The sequence below is a fragment of the Equus quagga genome, chromosome 7 (genome assembly GCF_021613505.1).
Source record: "Equus quagga isolate Etosha38 chromosome 7, UCLA_HA_Equagga_1.0, whole genome shotgun sequence".
NCBI classification, from domain to species: domain Eukaryota; kingdom Metazoa; phylum Chordata; class Mammalia; order Perissodactyla; family Equidae; genus Equus; species Equus quagga.
In genome coordinates this window covers 100,382,654-100,405,324 of record NC_060273.1, presented here as the reverse complement: position 1 = coordinate 100,405,324, position 22,671 = coordinate 100,382,654, and the positions used below count along the sequence as shown (strand labels likewise).

At 35.0% G+C, this 22,671-nt stretch overlaps 1 protein-coding gene across 1 annotated transcript in view; it reads left to right on the top strand.

Annotated features, from left to right (window-relative positions):
- YTHDC2 (YTH N6-methyladenosine RNA binding protein C2) overlaps positions 1–22,671 on the top strand; it is a 75,967-nt gene that overhangs the window by 13,550 nt on the left and 39,746 nt on the right. The window contains exons 5-13 of the mRNA XM_046667869.1: positions 1,492–1,658; positions 2,410–2,512; positions 3,649–3,805; positions 6,899–7,006; positions 8,155–8,303; positions 9,674–9,809; positions 16,868–16,994; positions 17,203–17,268; positions 22,271–22,449. Coding sequence (XP_046523825.1) covers positions 1,492–1,658; positions 2,410–2,512; positions 3,649–3,805; positions 6,899–7,006; positions 8,155–8,303; positions 9,674–9,809; positions 16,868–16,994; positions 17,203–17,268; positions 22,271–22,449 — 1,192 coding nt within the window. The remainder of the gene's footprint in view (positions 1–1,491; positions 1,659–2,409; positions 2,513–3,648; positions 3,806–6,898; positions 7,007–8,154; positions 8,304–9,673; positions 9,810–16,867; positions 16,995–17,202; positions 17,269–22,270; positions 22,450–22,671) is intronic.

Below are 22,671 nucleotides of genomic sequence, written 5' to 3'. Positions count from 1 at the left end.
TTCCTACACCAGGATCTTACTTTTTGCTTTTTTGTAGTTTTATAGTATGTAGCATAATATTACTCTTCATTATCTTCTCTTTTTAGATATTTCTTAGTTTGTATGAATTTATGCTTCTGGATGAACTAGTCAAATTTAAAAAAAATCCTAGAGGCTCAGACATGGATGAAAAGATGCTCTCTCTCACTCATAGTGAAAGAAATGAAATCAAAACAATAATTATGTTTTTCAACTATCATATTGGCAAAAATTAAAAAATTGATATCTAGTATTTGCGTAGGTGCTGGGAAAACGGCATCTTCTGCTTTGTTTGTAGGAGTATAAATTGTTTTGGAGGGCAATTTGATAGTGTTCTATCCAAATTAAATTTGTATATTCTTTGACTCAACATATATGTCTTTGCAAAAGTATGTATAGATTTTCATTGCAGCACTCTTTATAATAGCAAGCAACGACACCAACAGTAACAAACCTAAAAAAACTGGTAATTACTTACTGTGTAGTATTTGTTAAATTATAGCACATCCATAGGATGAGAATATACAGCTATAAAATGGATTAGGTAGAGCTGATATGTTAGGTGAAATCTGAAAATTATATACATTAAATGTAATAATCACTTTGTGTGAATAAAAACCTGTTTATATACACAAGTATTCTAAATTGTGTAAACAGTTTTTTTTCCCCTGAAAGAGTTCTTAAGAAACTTAACAGTAGTTATTTTTTGGATAGGACTATTCGTAGTGATAGGAGTGGGAGGACCTTTACTTATTTTAAATCTTTCTGACCTGTTTGAGTGTAATCATAGAAAAGTATCTGCATGCCTGGTATTAGGCTATTGTTTTTCTTCATGCTTTTTACTATTTAAAAAATCCCAATGGAATTTTGATTGTCATTTCATTGACTTTATAAAATAATTTGGGGAGAATTGACATTTTTGCAATATTGATTATTCCCATCCCAGGAATATGTCGTATTTCTTTTGTATTCAAATTTTATGTTTTTCAGTAGCATTTTATAGTCTTCTTTGTGTAAGCCTTAACTATTTCTTTATGAATTTGTTTTTCAATATTTTATTTTTAGTTTCTGTTGTCAACAAGATCTTTTTAAATTACATGTTCTATATTTAGACATGTTAGAGAATTTTTTTAGTTCTAATAGTTTTTTGGTTGATTGACTTGGATTTTCTGGGTGTTTAATCATGTCATCTTTATTTTTATTTTTATTTTTTTAAAAGATTTTTAAAACCTTTTCCTTTTTCTCCCCAAAGCCCCCTGGTACATAGTTGTATATTTTTAGTTGTGGGTTCTTCTAGTTGTGGCATGTGGGATGCCGCCTCAGCATGGCTTGATGAGCGGTGGGATGTCCGTGCCCAGGATCCAAACTGGCAAAACCCTGGGCCGCTGCAGTAGAGCGTGTGAACTTAACTACTCAGCCACGGGGCCGGCTCTAATCATGTCATCTTATAGTACTTTAAAACTTTTGTTTCAGATTCCTCAGTTCCTTTTAGATGATTGCTTTAAAAATGGTATCCCCTGTCGTATATTTTGTACTCAACCAAGACGATTAGCAGCTATTGCTGTGGCTGAAAGAGTTGCTGCAGAGAGAAGAGAAAGAATTGGTCAAACAATTGGATATCAAATCCGATTAGAAAGCAGGTAAAGACAATTCTCCTGTAGCCTATCTGTTATCATTCTTAGAAAAGACTGAATGTTTATATTTCACTAAATATAGAGAATGTGTTAGTTAAAAAGTTAGATGATCATTTTGCTTCAAGTAAGTCTATGACAGGACCTTGAGGTCATGTCTAAACTTAGGTTTTGAATAAATAGTTTGAGAAAGAGTTTGGGCTATAGATATAAATCCCATTTCATAGTGTCATGATCAAGTACAAGTTTTTTCACCTCATTGAGCCTCAGTTTCCTCATCTATAAAATGGGGCTAATAAAAGCATCTAGAGCACACGTTTGATGTGAAGTGCGTAGTAAACATTCATTAAATGTTAGTGACTGAACTGATTATTATTAGTACTAGTAGTACCTTCTTGATGAGTAGTGCTATCTCTTTGCTCTCAATGGTTTGGATATAGTGATTCAAAAGGCTGATCTCATTTATAATATACTTTTTCCCCCCCAGCAAAAATATTTAAGTTCTTAAAAAAATCTGTTTATAGCTCTTTAACAAAATAGTTAATTAATTAAAGCTGTTAGTAATAAAAAATTTGTGAGATTGTCAGGCATAAAATACATATTTCACATAACTTTGTTAATAAAGCATACATACAAGTACTATTGTATTGGTAACTTTAAGTAGCATTTAAAATACATACGATACTAGTATTTAATGTGATCATGTTTTAGTTACATATGAAATTTGTAATTGTGCACTTTATTTTGATTTTTTAAAAAGGGTTTCTCCAAAGACACTTCTGACATTTTGCACTAATGGGGTATTGCTTCGTACATTGATGGCAGGAGATAGTACATTGTCAACTGTGACACATGTTATTGTGGTAAGAATATTGCTGAAATTTCCATATATAACTCAGATTGCTTAAAATTTAATATGTGATTATACTTTTAGAATAGGGTATAAGTGAGAACCAGTTTGTTTTTTTGAACAGGCTGTTATAATCAGGTTACTTTTTATTGTCTATAATTATTTGGAATAAATTTTTTTGTGTTAAATAAAGATATCCTTACCTTCAAGTTTTATGAGTAAAATAAAATAAGTAGATAGTTTTTTTAAAAAGCTTTTTTTTTGCTGAGGAAGATTAGCCCTGAGCTAACATCTATTGCCAATCTTCCTTTTCTTGCTTGAGGAAGATTAGCCCTGATCTAACACCTGTGCCAGTCTCCGTCTATTTTTTTATATGTGGGTCGCAGCCACAGCATGGCTAATGAGTGGTGTAGGTCCATGCCTGGAATCCAAACCTGTGAACCCGGGCCACCGAAGCAGAGCGCTCTGAACTTAACCACTAGGCCATGGGGCTGGCCCCTAAAAATATGCTTTTTATATATGAAAATGATACATATACTTAGAGTTCTCCAGAATACTGAAAATTTTCTTTTTTCTCTAGTCATCTGATTCCTCCTTTAACCAATATGTATTTCCCGGTGTTAGGGGCATACTTTATAGTCATTTAACTTCATGGTTAAGGTGCTAAATTAACTAGTTGGTGATGAAGTAAATAGATGAGTTACCACCTTATTCAATTTTTCTAAGCTTTTATCCAGTTTGTGTCAGGAAAAAATTAGATTAAGTTTTATAAGCTTGTAATAAGCAGCTTTTGGAAACCTAGTTGCGTGTATTCAAACCAAAGGATGCACCTGAGCCCTAAGGCTAACAGAAGCATATTTAATAGATTGTGTGTGTATTAAAAGTATAATTAATTAGACTCCACTAATTCAGAATTTGTTGTATTTTGTGGGTTTTATATTCTGTGATAAAAAGGGTGCTAGTTTATTACCCACAGTAGGTTGTTACTGTCTGATTATTTCTGAATTGTTCATAATACAAAATTTTTGCTAATTGGCCTTGTCCACACTTAGTTTGGATTAGTGTAAAACCCAGCAGCTCCATAATTTTAAACACTCAGTCATCCATAAAGTTTTAACTGTTCCATGGTTTTATTTTTGTTTACTGCAGGATGAAGTACATGAAAGGGATCGATTTAGTGATTTTTTACTTACAAAGTTAAGAGATTTGTTGCAAAAGCACCCAACTTTGAAACTAATTCTTTCTAGTGCTGCCTTGGATGTAAATCTTTTTATAAGATATTTTGGAAGTTGTCCAGTCATATATAGTAAGTTAAATTATCAGATTTCTTCTAGAATTTTTATGAAAGAATACTTTTTGACATAATTATATTTATTGTAATAGGAATTGGGGGTGTTCTGAAGTAGAGGGCATCTATTTCTGTTTCCTCTGAGATATGCTTAATCAGTCATCTTTCTGTATTTTCATCCTCTCCTTTTCCATCTACAACTCTTTGGTATTGTGTTTGAGATCAGTTCTCTAGTCTTGAAAAGAAATAAGCTTTATTTTGGCCCTTCATTCCCCTTTAAATTCTGTCCTGTAGCTTTCCCTTTATTGCTAGACTCCTTGAAAGAGTAGTCTACACTCCCATGTTTACTTTATATCTACTTCTGAGTATGTTGCCACTTAACTTGTGTCCTTAAATCAAAACTAGTTTTGCCACTGTTCTTTAAAAAAAATTATTAAATTCCTCCTCAAAAATTGAAAAAGTTGTATGTGTTCACCTCAGTGATACAGTATGAACATATATAGGAAAAAAGTTCACAATTGCCCCATCCTCTTTTTATTTCATATCCTACTTTCCTGACATTACTTGATGTTAAAGCCTAGTATACATCCTTTCTCATCTTGTCCATGCTCATACAACATTTGTAAATATATACGTATGTATTGGGTTTACAGAAATTGGTTTTACAAAAAATAAGCACATGCCTTATATGTTATTTTGCAGTTTTCTTTATTCATGTGACAGTACGTCATGAACAGTCCTCCTGTTCAGTAGCTCCAGATGTAGTTCATTATTTTAAGCAGCTATTTTAGTATTTCATAATATGAATGTACCATGATTTATTTAACCATTTCTTTATTTTTGGACATTTAGGTTCGTTCTAGATTCTCCCTTCCCGCCACTGTAAACAGTGTTGTAATGAACATCCTTGTACCTATATCCTTACATATTGCTCTTATCTCGAGGGATAGATTCTTGAAAGTGAAATTGTTGAGTAAAAGAGTATTATCTATTTTGAACTTTAACAGGTTTTGCCATTTTACTTTTTCAAAATGCTGAAATGTTTCCCATTTCTGCAGTGTATGGGGCTGTTCATTTGTGCATTCTTGCCGTTGTTATTTTGACACTGATTTAATGCCAAGCCTACTATTCAAATTTTACATAGAAATCTTAGATTTTCTTAGTATTTCTCATGGTTGCACCCCTCCAAACTTTTTTTGTGAAATGCTGAGATCCCATAATTTATTTGACAACCCTGCCTTCTAAGTCTCATTTTGCATTATAGCCTGTACTTCCGTGGTCTCCTTTGTGGGCTTCTTTTCTTTTGCATGGTGCTTAAATATGGGTATTTTCTAGGATGAGTCCCTTGATCTGTTTTTTTTCCTCTTCCTTCCTCACCTTCTTTTCCTTCCTTCCTTTCTTTGTTTTTCCTCTTCTTTCCTGCTCTGTGCTGTGCTCTACTAGGTACTGGAGAGGCACAGTCAGTTTCCCTGGAAGCTCTCATTCATGCCCTTGGCTTCTACTTTCTCTTTTATGCCCATGACTTCTGAATCTTTATTTCCAATTCAGACTTATAAGCAGCTCACTTCTGATATGCCCCAAACTGAATACTTAATCTGTTTTTACACAATCTCTGTCTCTTGTGTTGCCTGTTGTGGTTAGTCACACCGTCAACCTGCTCACCTAAGTCACAAACCTGTCAGTCTCTTTCTTCTCATAATATTCCTGGATGATAAGGCACATAAAATGTATACATCTGCTGATTGAAAGCTTATTTTGGCACCTCACATGTGACATGTCTAAAACCGAACCCCAGTACCCACCAGCCAACCTGTTCCTCTATAAGCTTTGCTTATTACCTCAGAGAATGACTTCATCATCTCTCCAGTTTTGTAAACCAGGCATCCAAGAACCATGGTTACACTTCCTTATCATTCCTCCATATCCAATCTAATACTGAGTTCTGTGGATTTTACTTTCTGTTTCTAGAGTCGATCTCTTTTCCATTTTTACTATCACTGGTCTTATTCAAGTAATTGTCTTCTTTTACCTAAACTGTTGAAATAACTCTTAGGTTGTCTGTTGCATCCACTTTGCTCTCTTTGAAATCCGTTCTTCACGTTGCAGCCAGAGTGGTCTTTTCTGAAGTGGAATTCCAGTGATGTTGAACACTTCTCTGAGCTTAACATTTTGAATGACCTTTACCTTAGGATAGAGACCTAAACCCTTAATGAGACTTACCTGTTTTTTCTGCCTCATCTTGAACTACGATCCCCTCTCCACTTCCCCTGTCCCACCATGTTCCACGTAGCTTGGCCTTTTAGTTTCTTAAGAATATGATATTCTTTCCCACTATGGGATCTTTGCATGTGCTGTTTTTTTCTTTATTGTATACTCTTTTCTTTCCATATAGTTTATTTTGTTTACTTCACTTGTCTTGGTCTTCATTTTCTCAGTGAGGATGCTTTTCTTGACTCAGTCAGATCCCCCTATTATATACTGTCATGGTATCTTGTATTTCTCTCTCTTTTTTTTAAAGATTTTATTTTTCCTTTTTCTCCCCAAAGCCCCTGGTACATAGCTGCATATTTTTAGTTGTGGGTCCTTCTAGTTGTGGCATGTGGGATGCCACCTCAGCATAGCTTGATGAGCGGTGCCATGTCCACGCCTAGGATCTGAACTGGTGAAACCCTGGGCTGCCAAAGCGGTGCGCGCGAACTTAACCACTCAGCTATGGTCTCGGCCCTGTATTTCTCTTTCATAAGACTTGTCACAACTCTGTTTTTACATTTGTTTTCTGGATCATTGGTTAATGTCTGTCTCCCCTGCTAGCTTGCAAGCTTCAAGAGGTCGGGAGGTAGCCCTGTTTCTGCTTACTATTTGTATTCCTGGTCCCTAGCATGATGCCACACACATAAGTAGATAGTAAACATTAGATAAAGCAAGCTAATGAACAGTTGTCTAAAATAAAGATCAAAGTTATATTTAAAGGACAGTATCGTGAGGATCACTTGACCTGTGGAATTGCTTTTGGATTTTACGCTCAGGTTCATTAACTTGGATTCTCATGTTTTTATGTGAATTATCTCTAAGATGCAGGTTGACTTTTTAAAAGTAAATCATATTATTTAGTACAGGGAAGACCATTTGAAGTAAAAGAAATGTTTCTGGAAGACATTTTAAGAACCACTGGATACACAAACAAAGAAATGTTGAAATACAAAAAGGAAAAACAGCGAGGTAAGCTTTTATTAAACAAATATAAAAGAAAATTACTATTGATTTTGACTTTTTGGACTGCTCCGCTCTTATACTATGGAGGTACAAGGACACTTGAAAGTGTTTCTCTCTTGTGTATAATTGTTTAATATTATATTAAAATACTGTCCTAACTGTACCTTTTGCATTCTGGTTTATGTCTGGGAGTTATAATCTATAGAGAGGAATTGAAAGTGGATGTGCCAGAGTTGAGCAGCTTGAGTGTGTCTATGTCCAAAGATTCAACCACTATTTTGAGGAGGCAGAAGAGTATATGCTTTTCTGCACATATAATGTGCTACATATGAGAAGAGTATGATATGCCACAGCATATCCCATAGGACAGGAGTGGGGAGTGGGTGGGAGGGAGTGAAAAGAGTAGCATGTGAGTAATAACAGGCTCATCTTTGATACAAACGTCAAGGTTTTCAAATCTTGATATTGTTATGAATTGCAATTTTACTTTGAATTTAGCATATTTGCCTATTAATACATCTCTTACATGACTTATACTATATCTCAACTTTTGAATTAGGGTTAGATTCTTTTTGCTTACTTTTGACTGCATTATTCATGATAGATTTGGCTTCAAGCTTTGATTTCTCTTAGTCTGTGTGACCTTAGATGAATATCTTACCTTCTTTGGGTCCTCCACTTGGAAAAAACCTGTTAGCAATGCCTATTTCACAGTGCAGTGCTGGATCACTAATATGTATATTATAAAACACCTAGATCTCGAAACCGTTGAAGGTGAAAATTGTATGTAACTTGTCTCTCAAACAACTAGTGTGGTGGTAGAAGTTCAATAGATGGTTTTCTGCAAAATGCTGTATCAGTGCTGTCATTGATTTAAACATTTTTTGTATGGCTAAAATACTGTTCTTTGAATTATAAACTTACTTAGAAGTAAACTTCTTACTAGTAGATAAATAGATGATGTTTTTAAGCAGTTTCATGTGTCCTAGTTCAGCATAACACATTTTATTGAATTTCCTAGTGTATTTTTAAAAAGTAATTTCAAAGTAAGGCCAATTGTTAAGTATTTTTGGATTCATTTAATTTTTTAAAACAAAGGGATATGTTAAAAAAAAGAATTTATCTACTTATTTTTCCTTTGGTAATTAATTTAGAAGAGAAACAACAAACCACGCTTACAGAATGGTATTCAGCTCAAGAGAATACTTTTAAACCTGAATCTCAGAGGCAGAGAACTGTTCCAAATGTGACTGATGAGTATGATTTATTAGATGATGGTGGTGATGCTGTCTTCAGTCAGTTGGTAAGACCTCACTGGTTTCACACTAGTATTTTCAGTGAAAATTGTGTAGTTCAAAGAGCATCTTATGAGATTATAATTTTTTATTGCATTACTAAAGTGAACTCTCTTAGTTTGTCTTAGGCTACAAGACATTTTTCAGAAGAACTTTCTAACACTTTTTTTTCAAATAGTGCAACATCCTTTATTGTTTTATTCTGAGTTTAAATTATTTCAATATTTTCTCGAAATTTTTTGAAGTTATAGATATTATGCATATACATTATTATTGCTTGATATTTTATCATTTCAAAAGTTTAAGCACTTATGAGCTAAACAATGTAAGATAAGCTAAGTTAGGAGAAAACTGAGTAAAGACTGTTGGTATTAGAGCAAATGATCAGTACTGGTATTTGTTTCCACCACCGACCAGCGATGTGACTTTATAAAATCAATTACCCACAGTAGACCTCAGTTTCTCCTTTTTCCTTTTCTTTGTTTTCTTTGGCCACAAAATCTTTTACAAATGAAATACTTCATAGAAGCCCTGCCTGCTCATTCATCTCTCTCCATCCACTTCCCCATACTGGGACCTCTGCTACCTTGGGTTCCATGGAGTCTGCTTGAAAACTACAACTAGCTGATTTCCTAGGTCCCTCTGGTCTTTGATTCTGGTTTGGAATTCTCAAAAAGGCATTGGTGATTAGTGTGATGCAGAATATAGCTGGGACTACGCACTTTTTAGAAAAAGTGTTTAATTGTTTTGAGCATGACACAGATATGCTTGCAGTTCCTACCAGTGGTTAAAGTTCTAATGCATCCAAATGAAGTATATATGAGTTTTAAAAATATCTTTAAAGAATGTTTAAAAATTGTTATTTAGAATAGGGAACATCCTTTTGGTTCAGTGAACAGCATTTTGACTATTAAATTATTGGTTCTTAAGCCTGGCTGCACATTAGCATCACCTAAGGAACTTTTAAAGCCCTGTGGAATCTGGCCTTCATCTCCAGAGATTCCAGTGTACTTGCTCTGGGGTAGGACCTGGCATCAGTGTTGAAAAACTCCAGGTGATGGTCCTTCTGATGTGCAGTTGGGAGAGAGAGCCACTGGTGTACAGGTACATTGTGCAACAGCCTATCAGAAGCCCATTTAGTTAATATTTTGACTGGATCATACTCTTTTGTTGATAAGCTTATTCTCAGATAAAAGATGAATGTAAGAACAAGATATAGTATTGTGAATGATAATGTTTGTGATGAGATGAGAAACTTTTATGTGAAAGCCTGTGCTATGGTATATAGATTCTTGTGGATATTTTGGCCATCTCATGTTCTTTGCAAGCAAAGGTTAAGATGTGTGGTAATTTAAAATCTTTACTTTTTTTTTTAAAGACAGAAAAAGATGTTAATTGCCTTGAACCATGGTTAATAAAGGAGATGGATGCTTGTCTTTCTGACATATGGCTACATAAAGATGTTGATGCCTTTGCTCAGGTCTTTCACCTTATTTTAACTGAAAATGTTAGTGGTAAGTGTAATTTATTTAAATTTTCTTTTTTTTATTACTCTTGCAGTCATTTTATGGTGGAAGGGTGGTTTAATTCAAAATGTATGTACTATGTTTTTTTGTTCACAGCTAATAATTTAGTTTTTTGGAGTACTTATTTCAAATGCACAAATCAGGATCTTATTAGCCTAGTAGAATAAATAAATACTGTTAAATGAGGGATTCTTAACCTAGTTGTCTCCAGAATAGTTTTATGGGGTCTGTGAATATATGACAGTTATGTGCAAAAGTATTTTTGTGTATATATGTGCACATAAATACACTCCCCCCAACCCCAAGGGGAATATCTTGGATTTTCAAAGAGATTTGTAAATTCAAAAAAGGAAGGAAAAAAAGGTTATCGACCTTAAAAGTGAAATAACAAGGTCTTTAGCCAAAATTAGTTTATTCAGGAATAACAGAGGAATTACAATTTGGGATAAGCAAACTCTGGTGAACCACAGGCAAGTTTGAGGAGACAGAGGGATGTTCAGCTTTTATTAGGTTTTAGGAGGAAGTTGGAGAGGGCTGTGGCAGTTTTTCATTGGCTGCAAGCGCTGAGGAGCCTGTTGTTGGGTCAGAAGGAAATCATCTTTCTTCCTGCTGGGGTCTCTAAGCTGTGCTGAGTGATACGTATGTGAGAGTCCTCTTTTCATGGCTTCCCAACTCCATTTTGATTTAGCTTTCCTTTGTTCATATTCACATTTTCCCCCTTTGATCAAGATCTTTCCTTGAAAATATCGCTGATCAAGAATCAGGTTATCCAGTTTTAGTGAAATTATATTTTGTCCCTTGGTGCCAGAAAGAACCTTTCCTGGATGTCATGTTCCATGTTGGAGGGAAAGTGCATAGTGATTGGAAAACATTTGAGGCCATGTTTGAGTAACAAAGAGGGTAGAAGGGAGGAACTCTCAGGCATTTTCACTTTTAAGATCATATCTTGTCAAGGTTATTAGCATTGGCAGTCATCTCAGAGTGTTGAGCTAACATCATTCTATTTGGTGTGTCATTTCTGTGAAGTGTGTCATTTCTGTGAAGTTTGACAGACAACAGGTACAAAGTTAAAAAATAATTGTGCAAAGCAGAATTAAAAGTAATATGACAAATCCAGTTTGTATGATGGTTCTAGACCATGACCCTAGACTTGAAGGTAGCCAACTGAACAAATCAAAGGGTGATGGAGAGTCAGGTGAAATTTGTTGTAACCAGTACACTTGTTCCTTGATCTTGTGTAGTTGAGTTTCTGCTTCTCCAGAGGTGTTGGATTACCCATGTGTGATAGATAGTATTTGCTATCACACAAACACCTCCTTGTTCAGCAAGTAGGTAATCAAGGGCTATGTAATTGTCTAAAACTACTTTAGCCAACAAGTCAAGTGATCATTGTTGGGCAGCTATTGCTTTGGCTTTGGAATTGGCTAGCTCTCTTAATGTCAGGGGGAGATTTCTGATCATACACTTGTGGCACTTAACTCTGCCCCAAGGGAGAAAGGCTCTTTCTATGGAGGCAAATCTGGAGTTGTGTATGCCCCCAGGTAGTTCCCATTTAAGACACTGTGGTCTTCAAGTTTAGTTCTGAGAAAAACAAATTTGGGGAAATTGAAGGTTCCCCATAATGGCCATTGAAGTTCTAAACTATATTTGGTTAGGTCAGTCCATTTAGTTAAAAAGGCACATGAGGAGGGACATGTGTTTTTCAATATAAAACTGGCTGGGGCACTAGAAGGAGGGCCATCCTTAAAGTGTTTAGAGGATTGGGATCCCATAATCTTAACTTAGAAGTTCAGAAAAAAAAAGAGTACTCACCAAAAGGACGATGCCTTCAAGAAAACAGATCCTGAACAAAGTCAGAGAGCTCGACCAAAAAGAGGGAGCTCAAATCTGAGAGGAGGCTTACTGAACTTAAAGGAAGAAGGTGATTCACGGAAACGGAAAGCACAAAGGGCTTGAGTAGGTACTGCACATGATTCTGGGGTCTTTAGTTCCTCAGGGGTTCATCTCCTTCAGGTCCCTTTGTGGTTGTCATGAAATCAACCTTAAAAATGAAGTTACAAGGTTTTTAGCTAGCCAAAATGAGGTTATTTGGGAATAGCAGAGGAATTGCAATTTGGGACAAGCAAACTATGGTGAACCATAGGCAAGTCCAAGGAAACAAAGGGAAGGTCCACTTTCATAGGTTTTCGAAGGAATCTGGGGAGGGCTGTGGTGAATTTTCACTGACTGCAAGTGGTGGGGAGCTTGTTATTGCTGAGTCAAAAGGAAATCATCTTCTTGCTGGGGTCTGTAAGCTGTGGTTGATGTGTGTGTGTGAGTACCCTCCTTTCATGGCTTCCTGACTCCATTTTGATTTAGGTTTTCTTTGTTCATTTTCACATGGTTAATAACTTTGCTCTATACTTTTCATTTAGTAAATGGGGAATTTGAGCATACCTTTGGTTATGTAAGCTCAAGTTCTAATTCACATGTACATGCTTTATGTCATGTGACATGTTTTCACTAATGAGTTATCCTGATTTTGTTAGTTGCTTATGGTGGATATTGGCAACCAGAGGTGAGTTTCAGAATTCTGAAGGCTTCTAGGCAAAAGGCAGAATGAAAGATCATAGAAAATCAGTACTGGAAAGGATTTAGATGTCAAGTAATTTATCCCCTCACCTTAAATTCTCACATTATTGTTATTATCGATCACTACCTTCTTGAAACATTTTCTTCAATTAACTTCTGATATTCCATACTTGATTTATTTTAGTCTCATCTTCCTGGCTGGAACTTATTGGTTTTCTTGGCAAGATTTTCCTCTTTTTCCTGACCTCTAAATATAGAATGTCCCAGGCCTCAATCCTTGGATCTTACTTCTGTTTACACTTGCTCCCTGTGTAGATCTCATCTAGTCATAGCTTTAAATATTTGTTTTAAATGGCTCCTAGTTTTTGTCTATAGTCCTATCTCCCTGCCACCTCATTTCATTACACCTAATCACTTGACGTCTCCAACTGGATGTCTCTTAATGGAATGAAACTGGATATACCCCAAACAACTTTTCATTCCCTTCTCACCTCCCTCCCTCTCAGCCTGCTCTTTCCTTGGTGTTTCCTTAGTGAACATAATCAATTGTAGACCTCTTTAAAAATGCATGCACCTGCCCATCCCAGACCTACTGAACCTGAATCTAGGGTACTACCATTCACCTAGTTGCTAAGACAACAAAATATAAAATCATTCTTGCTTTTGCTCTCACACCTCACATATAATCCATTAGCAAATCTTTTTAGCTTTACCTTCTAAATAAATCTCAAATCTGACCATGATTCACTTCCCCTACTGCTGCCATCCTAGTCCAAGACAACATTTCTCACCTGGACTATTGCAGTAGCCTATTAACTGCTTCTATTATGTTATTGCAGTCTGTTCTCCAGAGAGCAATCAGATTAATCCCTTTAAAAAGGAAATTGGATTATGCCGCTTTCCTGCTCTCCACTCTCCCAGGGCTTTCAATTACACTTTGAATAAAAGTCACTCCTTCTTCTGAGTTGGTCTCTGACTGCCTCTGATCTCATTTTCTGCCACTCTTTTCCCTGTGTTCACTGTGCTTTAGTCACTCTTACCTTGCTCTTCTTCATTTATGCTGGCACATTCCCATCTTTGGATCTTTGCTTTTGTTGTTTCCTAAGCCTGGAATACTGTCCCCACAGATACTCCTATGGCCCAATGCTAGCTTTGTTTAGGTCCCTACTTAGATATTGCTTTGTCAGAGAGGCCTTTTGTGATCACGTTACTAAAACTGCGCCCTTCTCTCACTATTTCTCCCTATACTGCTTTATAATTCATTATTGTACTTTCATTGCCTGACATCATCTATTTTTGATATTTTTACGACGTGACTCAGACACTAGAATATAGACTACTTGAGGGCAGAAACCTTGTCTGTTTTACTCATCTCTGTGTCCCCAGAGGTTCATAGTAAGTGCTCAATAAATATTTGTTGACTAATGACATAACTTTTAAGCATCCTACCAAATGCTCATCTATTTGAACATGTTTAGCAATAGGAAGCTCACTGTCTTTGTTGAGGACATTTTCTCAGATTTGGTTTGTTTTAATTGTTAACTTTTTAAATATGTTTTGAAGTGAAATCTACCTGTATAGATTCCATCCTTTTCTGCTTCTGGGGTGATAATGAAGAGATTTAGTATCTATTTTTGCCTGACAGACCTTCAGGTATATGAAGATAGTTATTCTTTCTCCTTTTTTGTTTTCTGGTCTGACCACACCTATGACTTCAGCTATTCCTCTTTAACATAACATGGTGTCTAGTCCTCTCCTGCCCTTGTCCACCTTTTCTGGTTATGTTCTAGTTTGTCCCTTTTAAAAAACATGGTGTCCAGTCCTAAGTGTTAATCTCTTAGTGATCAGCTTTAGGTCGAGTAGATCTATCAGCCTGAAAACCTCTACTCTTTACTTATATTAATTCAGCCTGTGGTAAGTAAACTCTACCAACCACATTGTCTTACTGACTCATATCGTCTTTGAAACTTCTAGTTCTTTTTTTTTTAACATATGATTTTATTAAATTAATCCCTCCTAACATTTACTTGTTTTTAATTTTTTTGAGCTTAAGACATTCTATTTATTCCTTTTAAATCTCATCTTATAGTTAGCTTTGGCCTATTGTGTCTGCTTAACAACTTTTTTCAGTTCTAATTTTTATTGGAATTAACTAATTAATTAGAATTATCTAATTTTAGTATATTAACAAGCTTTCTCTGTTTATTAACTTGAGGGACCTGGGTCACTGACCAAGCATTTTGTATGCTGCAAGAGGCCTTAGGTCAATATTTGGGTACTATTGTTCAAGTGATTGTAATGCCACATATCTGCTAGTCTAACAAACTTCTTAAGAAAGAAATTAAGATCTTTGGCACTTTTTGTTCTTTGTGAATGTATTTTGGCTCCTATTGATCTGCTTTTTTTCAGCTTATCATTCATTAAAAAAAATAATCAATCTGTATTTTGAAAAGTCATTTTTCTATTTGGAAATGTGGACATTTGTTCATCTCCAGTGTTCTGGCAGTCTTTTTTTCTCCATTATTTTTAAAAGTATTTGTTCTGGAACAGTTTAGCTATCTCACCTGAAAGTTAGGAAATTTGAACTCTGAGATATGTTGCTGTAAACTAGAATGTTATTGTAGCTCTACGAACGGTTATTTACTTCCTATCTTTTTATTTCTCTTCTAAAATCTGAACTCCCAATTGGCATGAAAGTTGAAAATACTTCATGTGATCCAGGAAATCTTGGGCTTCTTTTTAATGCCATCAATATCCTTGTGTAATCCTGGCTAAGCAGCTAGTAATTAGCTGGTTTAGTAAGACTAAGCATTCTCTGGCACATTTACTGTCCTAGTCATCTATTGCTGCATAACAAATGATTTCCAAATTTAGCATCCTAAAACATTTATTATCTCACATAGTTTATGAGAGTCAAGAATCTGGAAGAGACTTAACTGAGTGTTTCTGGCATCTAGTCACTTGTGAAGTAGTAGTTAAGCTGTTGTTAGGGGATGCAGTCGTCTGAAGGTTTACTGGAGTTGGAGGATGTGCTTCCAAGAAGGCTCACTCACATGGTGTTGGCAAGAGGCCTCAGTTCATCTCCGCTGTTGGCAAAAGGCCTCAGTTCCTTGCCATCTGGACCTCTCTGTCGGGCTGTCTTATTCTTCCCAGGATGTGGCAGGTGGCTTCTCCCAGAGTGAATGCTTCAAGAGAGAAGGATAAAAAGCAAATAGGAAGCTATAGGTACCTTTTATGGCCTAGTCTCTAAAGTTGCACATCATCACTTTGACTTTATTCTCTTTGTTAGTGTGAGACACTTAGTCCAGGTTGCACTCAAGGATAAGGGAATTAGGCTCCACGTCTTGAAGGAAGGAATTTTGAAGAATTTTTGGACGTTTTAAAACGCCCACTTATTCATACCCTTCTGCTCAAAATACATACATGTTGGTTCTGTTCTCCAAGTATCAGTTGAATATTCAGTTGAAGCAGTAATTCTCATATGGTAAGTGCGATCATAATCCTTGCAGACCTCTTTAAAAATGCATGTGCCTGGCCATTTCAGACCTCCTGAACCTGAATCTAGGAGTAAGACATGGCTATCCGTGCTTTCCAAAATAACAAGCCTGAGGTAATTCTCTTGTAAGTCCGCCTCCTCACTTAAGAACCACTGATTGATGTCAATTGGGGATACCATGTTTTAGAGTGTCATTAAATAATGAGGGTAATTGGGTATATATGGAAAAGTAAAATTGTCCTTTTGTAGTTATCTTACATATTACTGCAGAGGGTTTTTCACATAATTTCAGAAAGAAATTACCACTTTTGTAATTTAAGCAAATTAGTGCTAAGCAGTTATATATTGTATTGCTTGAGAAATGTATTCTAGGAAGGAACTTAAATTCAATAGAACTTTAATTACTTTTGTCATGGAGGGGTTTTACAGGAAGTAAATTTTCTGCCAGTGTTATTTCCATAAAGCATTTTGGAAAATAACAGCCTACAATGATGGGGGAATCAAAGCAAAACAAAAGAACAACAGAATATTGTCTTGAACTTTGCATTTGCACTTTTAAGCATTCATTACCAGCTACTGATGAAAATTAGCTTTAATTCTTCGTTAATTGTTTCTTGTCATTTGATGATCAACGCAATATCTAGGTTTAGGAAGATTATTTGAGCGTTCTGCAAGTTAGTAACTTTCCTTTTCTGTATTATCTTGGTGAGATTAAGACAGTTTAACAACTGTCTTTCCTTCTCCTGTCTTCCAACTGATATTCCTTATTCCATGCTGTTTATACTAAGGGCATATCAATAACAGATTTCCTTGGGTGATCTGAGTTAAGGGTCAGGTAAGGCTATTATCATGTAGTTAGGTGAAGGAGCAAGTCCCAGGTTCATTCTCCTGACAATTCTTTCATTTAAGATTTTTTTAAATTAAAATAATTTAAAATAATTTGGAAATTTAACATATATTTATCTTTTCCTTCTTTTAGTTGATTACAGACATAGTGAAACCAGTGCAACAGCTCTGATGGTTGCTGCAGGACGAGGTTTTTCAAGTCAAGTAGAGCAGTTAATTAGTATGGGAGCCAATGTCCATAGTAAAGCATCAAATGGCTGGTAATTTTAAACTGTGTCTACTTTTTGTATATCTTTATAGAGCTGCACATATCTTTTTTGACTTCTTATATTTATCGTTATTAAAAGCTATTGTGTAACAATTGCTGATATATCTCTAATGGGTGAATGAATAGTTTTGAGTGACTAGTTTTATAATTTTGAGAACATTATTTCTCTGTCTTAATTTGATATCTTTGAATTTTGGCAGGATGGCTTTAGATTGGGCTAAACACTTTGGACAGACCGAAATTGTGGATCTTCTAGAATCTTACAGGTAAAACTTTATACTATGTTTAATCAATCCTAGCTGCTTTTTAAAAAGCCATGTAAATTGTAGAATATGACAAATATAGGCTATTTATACTCTCTTATCCAGAGACTTTTGGGTTTTTTTCGTACTTCTAAGGAATTTTTCTGTCTGATTTTTTGATAGGTTGCTAATAAGATACACTGTATTGTAATATTTATCTTTTTTTAAAATTTTATTTTGAAAAAGCATGAGGGAGTTTTCCAGTTAAACCTGGTAGATAGAACATATATATTTTTCTCTGCATTTTCCCAAAGCCTCACTAAAACGGTAAGGAAGGAATATTAAAATGTGTAACCTAACAAAGTCAAAGAGAATGCAAGAGGACATGGCAACTGATGGAAGATATTAGTACATTTTTGGATAATAGATGGCTAATGGATCAGTGGTGTTTGATTTAGCAGAACTAAGGAAACTGAAACCTGAGTGCCTGCAGAAGGAAGTGCCAAAGAGAAATTTATTTCAGCTTTGGAACTTATTAGAGGCTCATTTAACTACTTGTAAATAAGGCAATGAAAGAAGGGGCTGAAAAAGTAACAGAACTGGTTGAAATTCTCTATGAGGAACGTTTAGAATTCCAGATTCCCTTCTTCCCTGCCATTTGATATCCCTTCCCCACCTTGGCAGGAAGTGGGAGGCTTATTAAAAAATTAAGCCACAGAGGCTTTGGACTTGGGGTTACCAGGCACAACTGGAGAGTGGGAATGAGGTGTCTAGCAGGAAAGGGATTTAAGTGAAAGTCTACTTAAAGACCGAAAATTGAGTCACCTGTCACCTTTTCCTGTTTACTATGTTCTTTGGCAGAAAACTTGAGAATTCTTTCCTGGAAAAATAGACCAAGCCTAGAGAAAATAATTAGAGTTATAGAAGGTTTAGCATTCCTTCAATGAAATGACTGTTTTTAAACCAGGTAGCTCAACAGTCACCACTGTGTACGCGGAGTTTTTTGTTCATTACTTTTTAAAAATGAACAAACCTCCAAGGATTGATCATTAGGCATTTGAGGGGGAAAAAGCACCCACAAATCAAACAAACAACAATAGCAACAAAAAACCCCGGAACTTGCCTGAAACTAAGCGTCAGTGACCAGAAGAAAACTTCAAAAACAGTGATAGAAGATATTCATGAAACCAAAACAGTATACTATTAAAAAAGGAACAGAACACAAATCTTTATTCAAATTTCATTGTCGTGAAGGCTGCCCAGATTTACCCTGTTATTGCAATTTACCTCCTTGTGCTATTGATTCTCCTTAACCTAGTCTACTTTTTCTTCTGTCCACAGGACCTGCCACTCTCTGATAAACTGTGTAATTTACTTACTTACTATATTCACTGGTTTATTATCTGTCTCTTCTCTCTACTAGAATTTAGCAAGCTCCTTTTCTTCTTTGTTCAAGGACAGTGCCTGGATATAGTAGATGTTCAGTGAATATTTGTTGAAAGAATGAATAAACAAGAAAGAGCTCGCATAAATTAAAAATATGATAGCAGAAAAAATTCAGAAAGGTTGCAAGATAAGGTTGAGAAAATCACTTAGTAGGAAAAAAAATACAAGAGATGGAAAATTGTAGAGAAAAGATAAGAAAGTTTATTTTCTGTATGCCCTTTATCAGGAAACTGTTGGAGAATGTGCTCCACAAAACTGAGAAAGGAAAATAAAGCAGAAAAACAAGGTAGATTCAGCATAGAAGATAGGTGAAAGAAATGCTCAGTATGCTGGTGCAGAGGACTGTGGCTGTGATGTCTGCCTAGTAGGGCTAGTCTTAGAGAAGCAGGATATGGAAAGCTCCAGGAGGGAAGTCCCTGAGGGCGAAAAAATGATTATTTGATGTTTTTGACCATATTAAAAAGACTTTATGAATCTGAGACTTTGGGAAGAATTAGTGATAAGTACACAGAAAACTAAGCAAATAAAAATTAGACAGTAATTACTCAAAAAAACCCCGAAAAGTTAGAGAAGAAAGGAGGTGTAATCATAGTTCACTATATGGCTCATGGTAAATAATGTTTACATAGTTAAAGTAAAGGCTGAATGAAGATTTAACAAAAATTGTACAGATTGGTGTGAGTGAAAAGTATAGGAGGGTGGAGGTGCTGACTTCATTTTTCATTAATTGGTGGTTCACAGATAATGACTAAATTGTTAAATCAATAAACATAAATGTTGCTTAAAGAATTGAAAAATGTCCTAGGCAGTGTGACTAGGAATGGAGAGAGGTTTTTGTTATAACTTTCATAAAACCATTTGTTTATTAACACGATGTACATGTATTACTTTGGTTTAAAAAAAAATGAAAGGGCAATACTTTAAAAATCCTATGAAACTAATCTTCTTTTAGGTAATTAAGGATTTTAGGTAAATTTAGATAGATTATGTAGATTTTAGATTAGATATCTAAAGAAAAGATAAAAGATATTTAAAAGAAAAGATAAAATATATTTTATAATACATTGATAACGTCTGTTTTCAATCTGTAAGAGTCTCAAAAAAGAAAAAAATGGAGTCTGAAGTTAAAATATATTAAAACTTTTGTTATTCAGGAAGATATAAAATGTTTTATTTGACTTGGGTTTTCATTTTTAATTCTATTTAGTCTCAGACATTAGATGAAGTAAATGTTTGAAGTATGAAATTAGTTTTGTCACTTTAATTTCATTAAATGGTAGTGTAGGTTACAGAATCTCAAAGTTCTTGCCAGATCCAAATGCTAATTCTAGTATGTTGTCGTTTCAATAATAGCTCCCAGAACTCGCAATCCTTTTAGTGCTAACATTTTGAATATTCAAGACATTCTAATGATGTTAAATGTAGGTCACTAGACAGACACTGTAGATGACCAAGTAAAGCAATTATCTGGATAATATTTTAATTATGCTGGCTAACTGGGCTTTCTTTTTATTCCCTAGATCATGACATTGTCAATTATAAATTTTAAATATTTAAAAATTAAATTTATTATTATGTTTTCTAGGTTAAGTATAATTGATATCTAAAGTTTATAGCTTTAAGCAAAGAACATAATACTGTTTTCATTTACCTGTTAAGAAATAACAAAACAAAAAAATTTGGAATGTTTTAAAATGGATCTTAAAATTTAAAATACTACAATTATAAAATTGTATAAGTTTAATGTTTTCCCTATTGGAAGCAGTCTTTTGTTATTTTTCTTATGTTATTTTTCTCTGTTTAAGAGAGATTGGGCTGCACTGAACTTCCTCGGAATCTTATTGATAGTTACTAGTGATGGCAGTGGTTTATACTTACACACAAGATGAAGAAGCAAGGCATTTATTTCAGTAATTTATGCTGATTCTGGGCTTTTGGAAAACAGCATAATCAGCCTGCTTTTAGTATAGAAGTACCAAATTAGTAGTCATGTTAAGCTGGTATCTATAGAGGTTTTTTTTTTTGGCTGAGGAAGATTAGCCCTGAGCTAACATTCATGCTAATTTTCCTTTAATATCTTTTTTAGTATGTGTGTCACCAGCACAGCATGGCTGCTAACAGAGCAGTATAGGTCCATGCCCTGGAGATTGAACTTGGGCTGCTGAAGTGGAGCGTGCCAAACTTAACCACTAGGCCACTGGGGCTGGCCCAAGTTTCTTTTTTTTTTAATGTGGACTTTTCTTCAGAGTATTGTTTATAATAGTGAACAATTAGAAACAATCTATTAAAAAATATAAATGATGACCAAAAGTTTGTGTTTTTAAAGTTTTGTTGAGATAAAATTCACATACCGTATAATTCACCCATTTAAGGGTACAATTCAGTAGTTTTCAGTATGTTCACAGTGTTATGTAATCATCACCACAGTCAATTTTGAGAACATTTTTATCACCCCAAAAAGAAACCTGTACTCATTAGCAGTCACTCCTCATTTCCCCTAACTCTCCCAGCCCTAGGCAACCACTAGTCTACTTCATGTTTTTATAGATTTGTCTATTCTGGACATTTCGTATAAATGGAATCATATAAAGTGTAGCTTTTTATGATTGGCTTCTTTCACTTAGCATAATGCTTTCAAGGTTTATCCATGTTGTAGCATCTTTTTCTGACTAATACTCCATTGTATGGAAAGACCACAGTTCGTTTATCTACTCATTCATTCATGAACATTTGGGTTGTTTCCAGTATTTGACTGTTATGAACATTTGTGTATACAGATTTTTACGTGAACATACATTTTCATTTCTCTTGTATATCTCCCTAGGAGTTAAATTGCTGGGGCATGTTACCATATTACACTATGTTTAACATTTTGAGGAACTGCCACATCGTTTTCCAAAGTGGCTGCTCCATTTTATGTTCCCACTAGCAAGGTATGAGGGTTCCAGTTTCTATACACCCTAACAATTATTATCATCTATCTTTTCTTTTTTTTTTTTTTAAAGATTTTATTTTTCCTTTTTCTCCCCAAAGCCCCCCAGTACATAGTTGTGTATTTCTAGTTGTGGGTCCTTCTAGTTGTGGTATGTGGGACGCCACCTCAGCATGTCTTGATAAGTGGTGCCATGTCTGCGCCCAGGATCCAAACCGGCAAAACCCTGGGCTGCCGAAGCAGAGCTCGAGAACTTAACCACTTGGTCACGGGGCTGGCCCCTATCATTGTCTTTTCGATTATAGCCATCTTAGTGGGTGTGAAGTGGTATCTCATTGAGGTTTTGATTTTTATTTCTCCGATGACTAATGATGTTGAACATCTTTTCCTGTGCTTATTGGCAATTTGTATATTTTCTTTGGAGAAATGTCTTCAGATTGTGTTTTATAAAGTGCTTATTGCCAAATTTTACTTTGAATAATGTACTTGAAACCAAAACATAAATTATATTATAGCTAGGACATTAAATATCACTTACCCTCCTTAGGGTATATTGAAAATTTGAAGAAGGACATAATGCGAATCTTTGGCCGTTAACAGTTACTCTTTTTAATGAAAATTGACTTAAAAATTTTTTTTTTTTTTTAGTGCTTCATTGGAATTTGGAAATCTAGATGAAAGTTCTCTGGTTCAAACAAATGGAAGTGACCTCAGTGCAGAAGACAGAGAGCTCCTAAAAGCTTATCATCATAGTTTTGATGATGAAAAAGTAGACTTGGATTTGATCATGCATCTTCTATACAATATCTGCCATAGTTGTGATGCTGGTAAATACGTATTGTCTAAAAGATCTGGAACAAAAATATATACTTTGATTTAAAAATTAGTATCTTGTGTGTACAAAGTTTTATATAACTCCATTGATAATAATGCATAAATAATCTCTTAAGCGTCATCGTATAAATATTACGGTTTATCAGTACTTGAAAACACATGATGTGGTTCATTATAGCTAGTTTTGTTGATTGGTTCTGCTTTTACAATGAGAT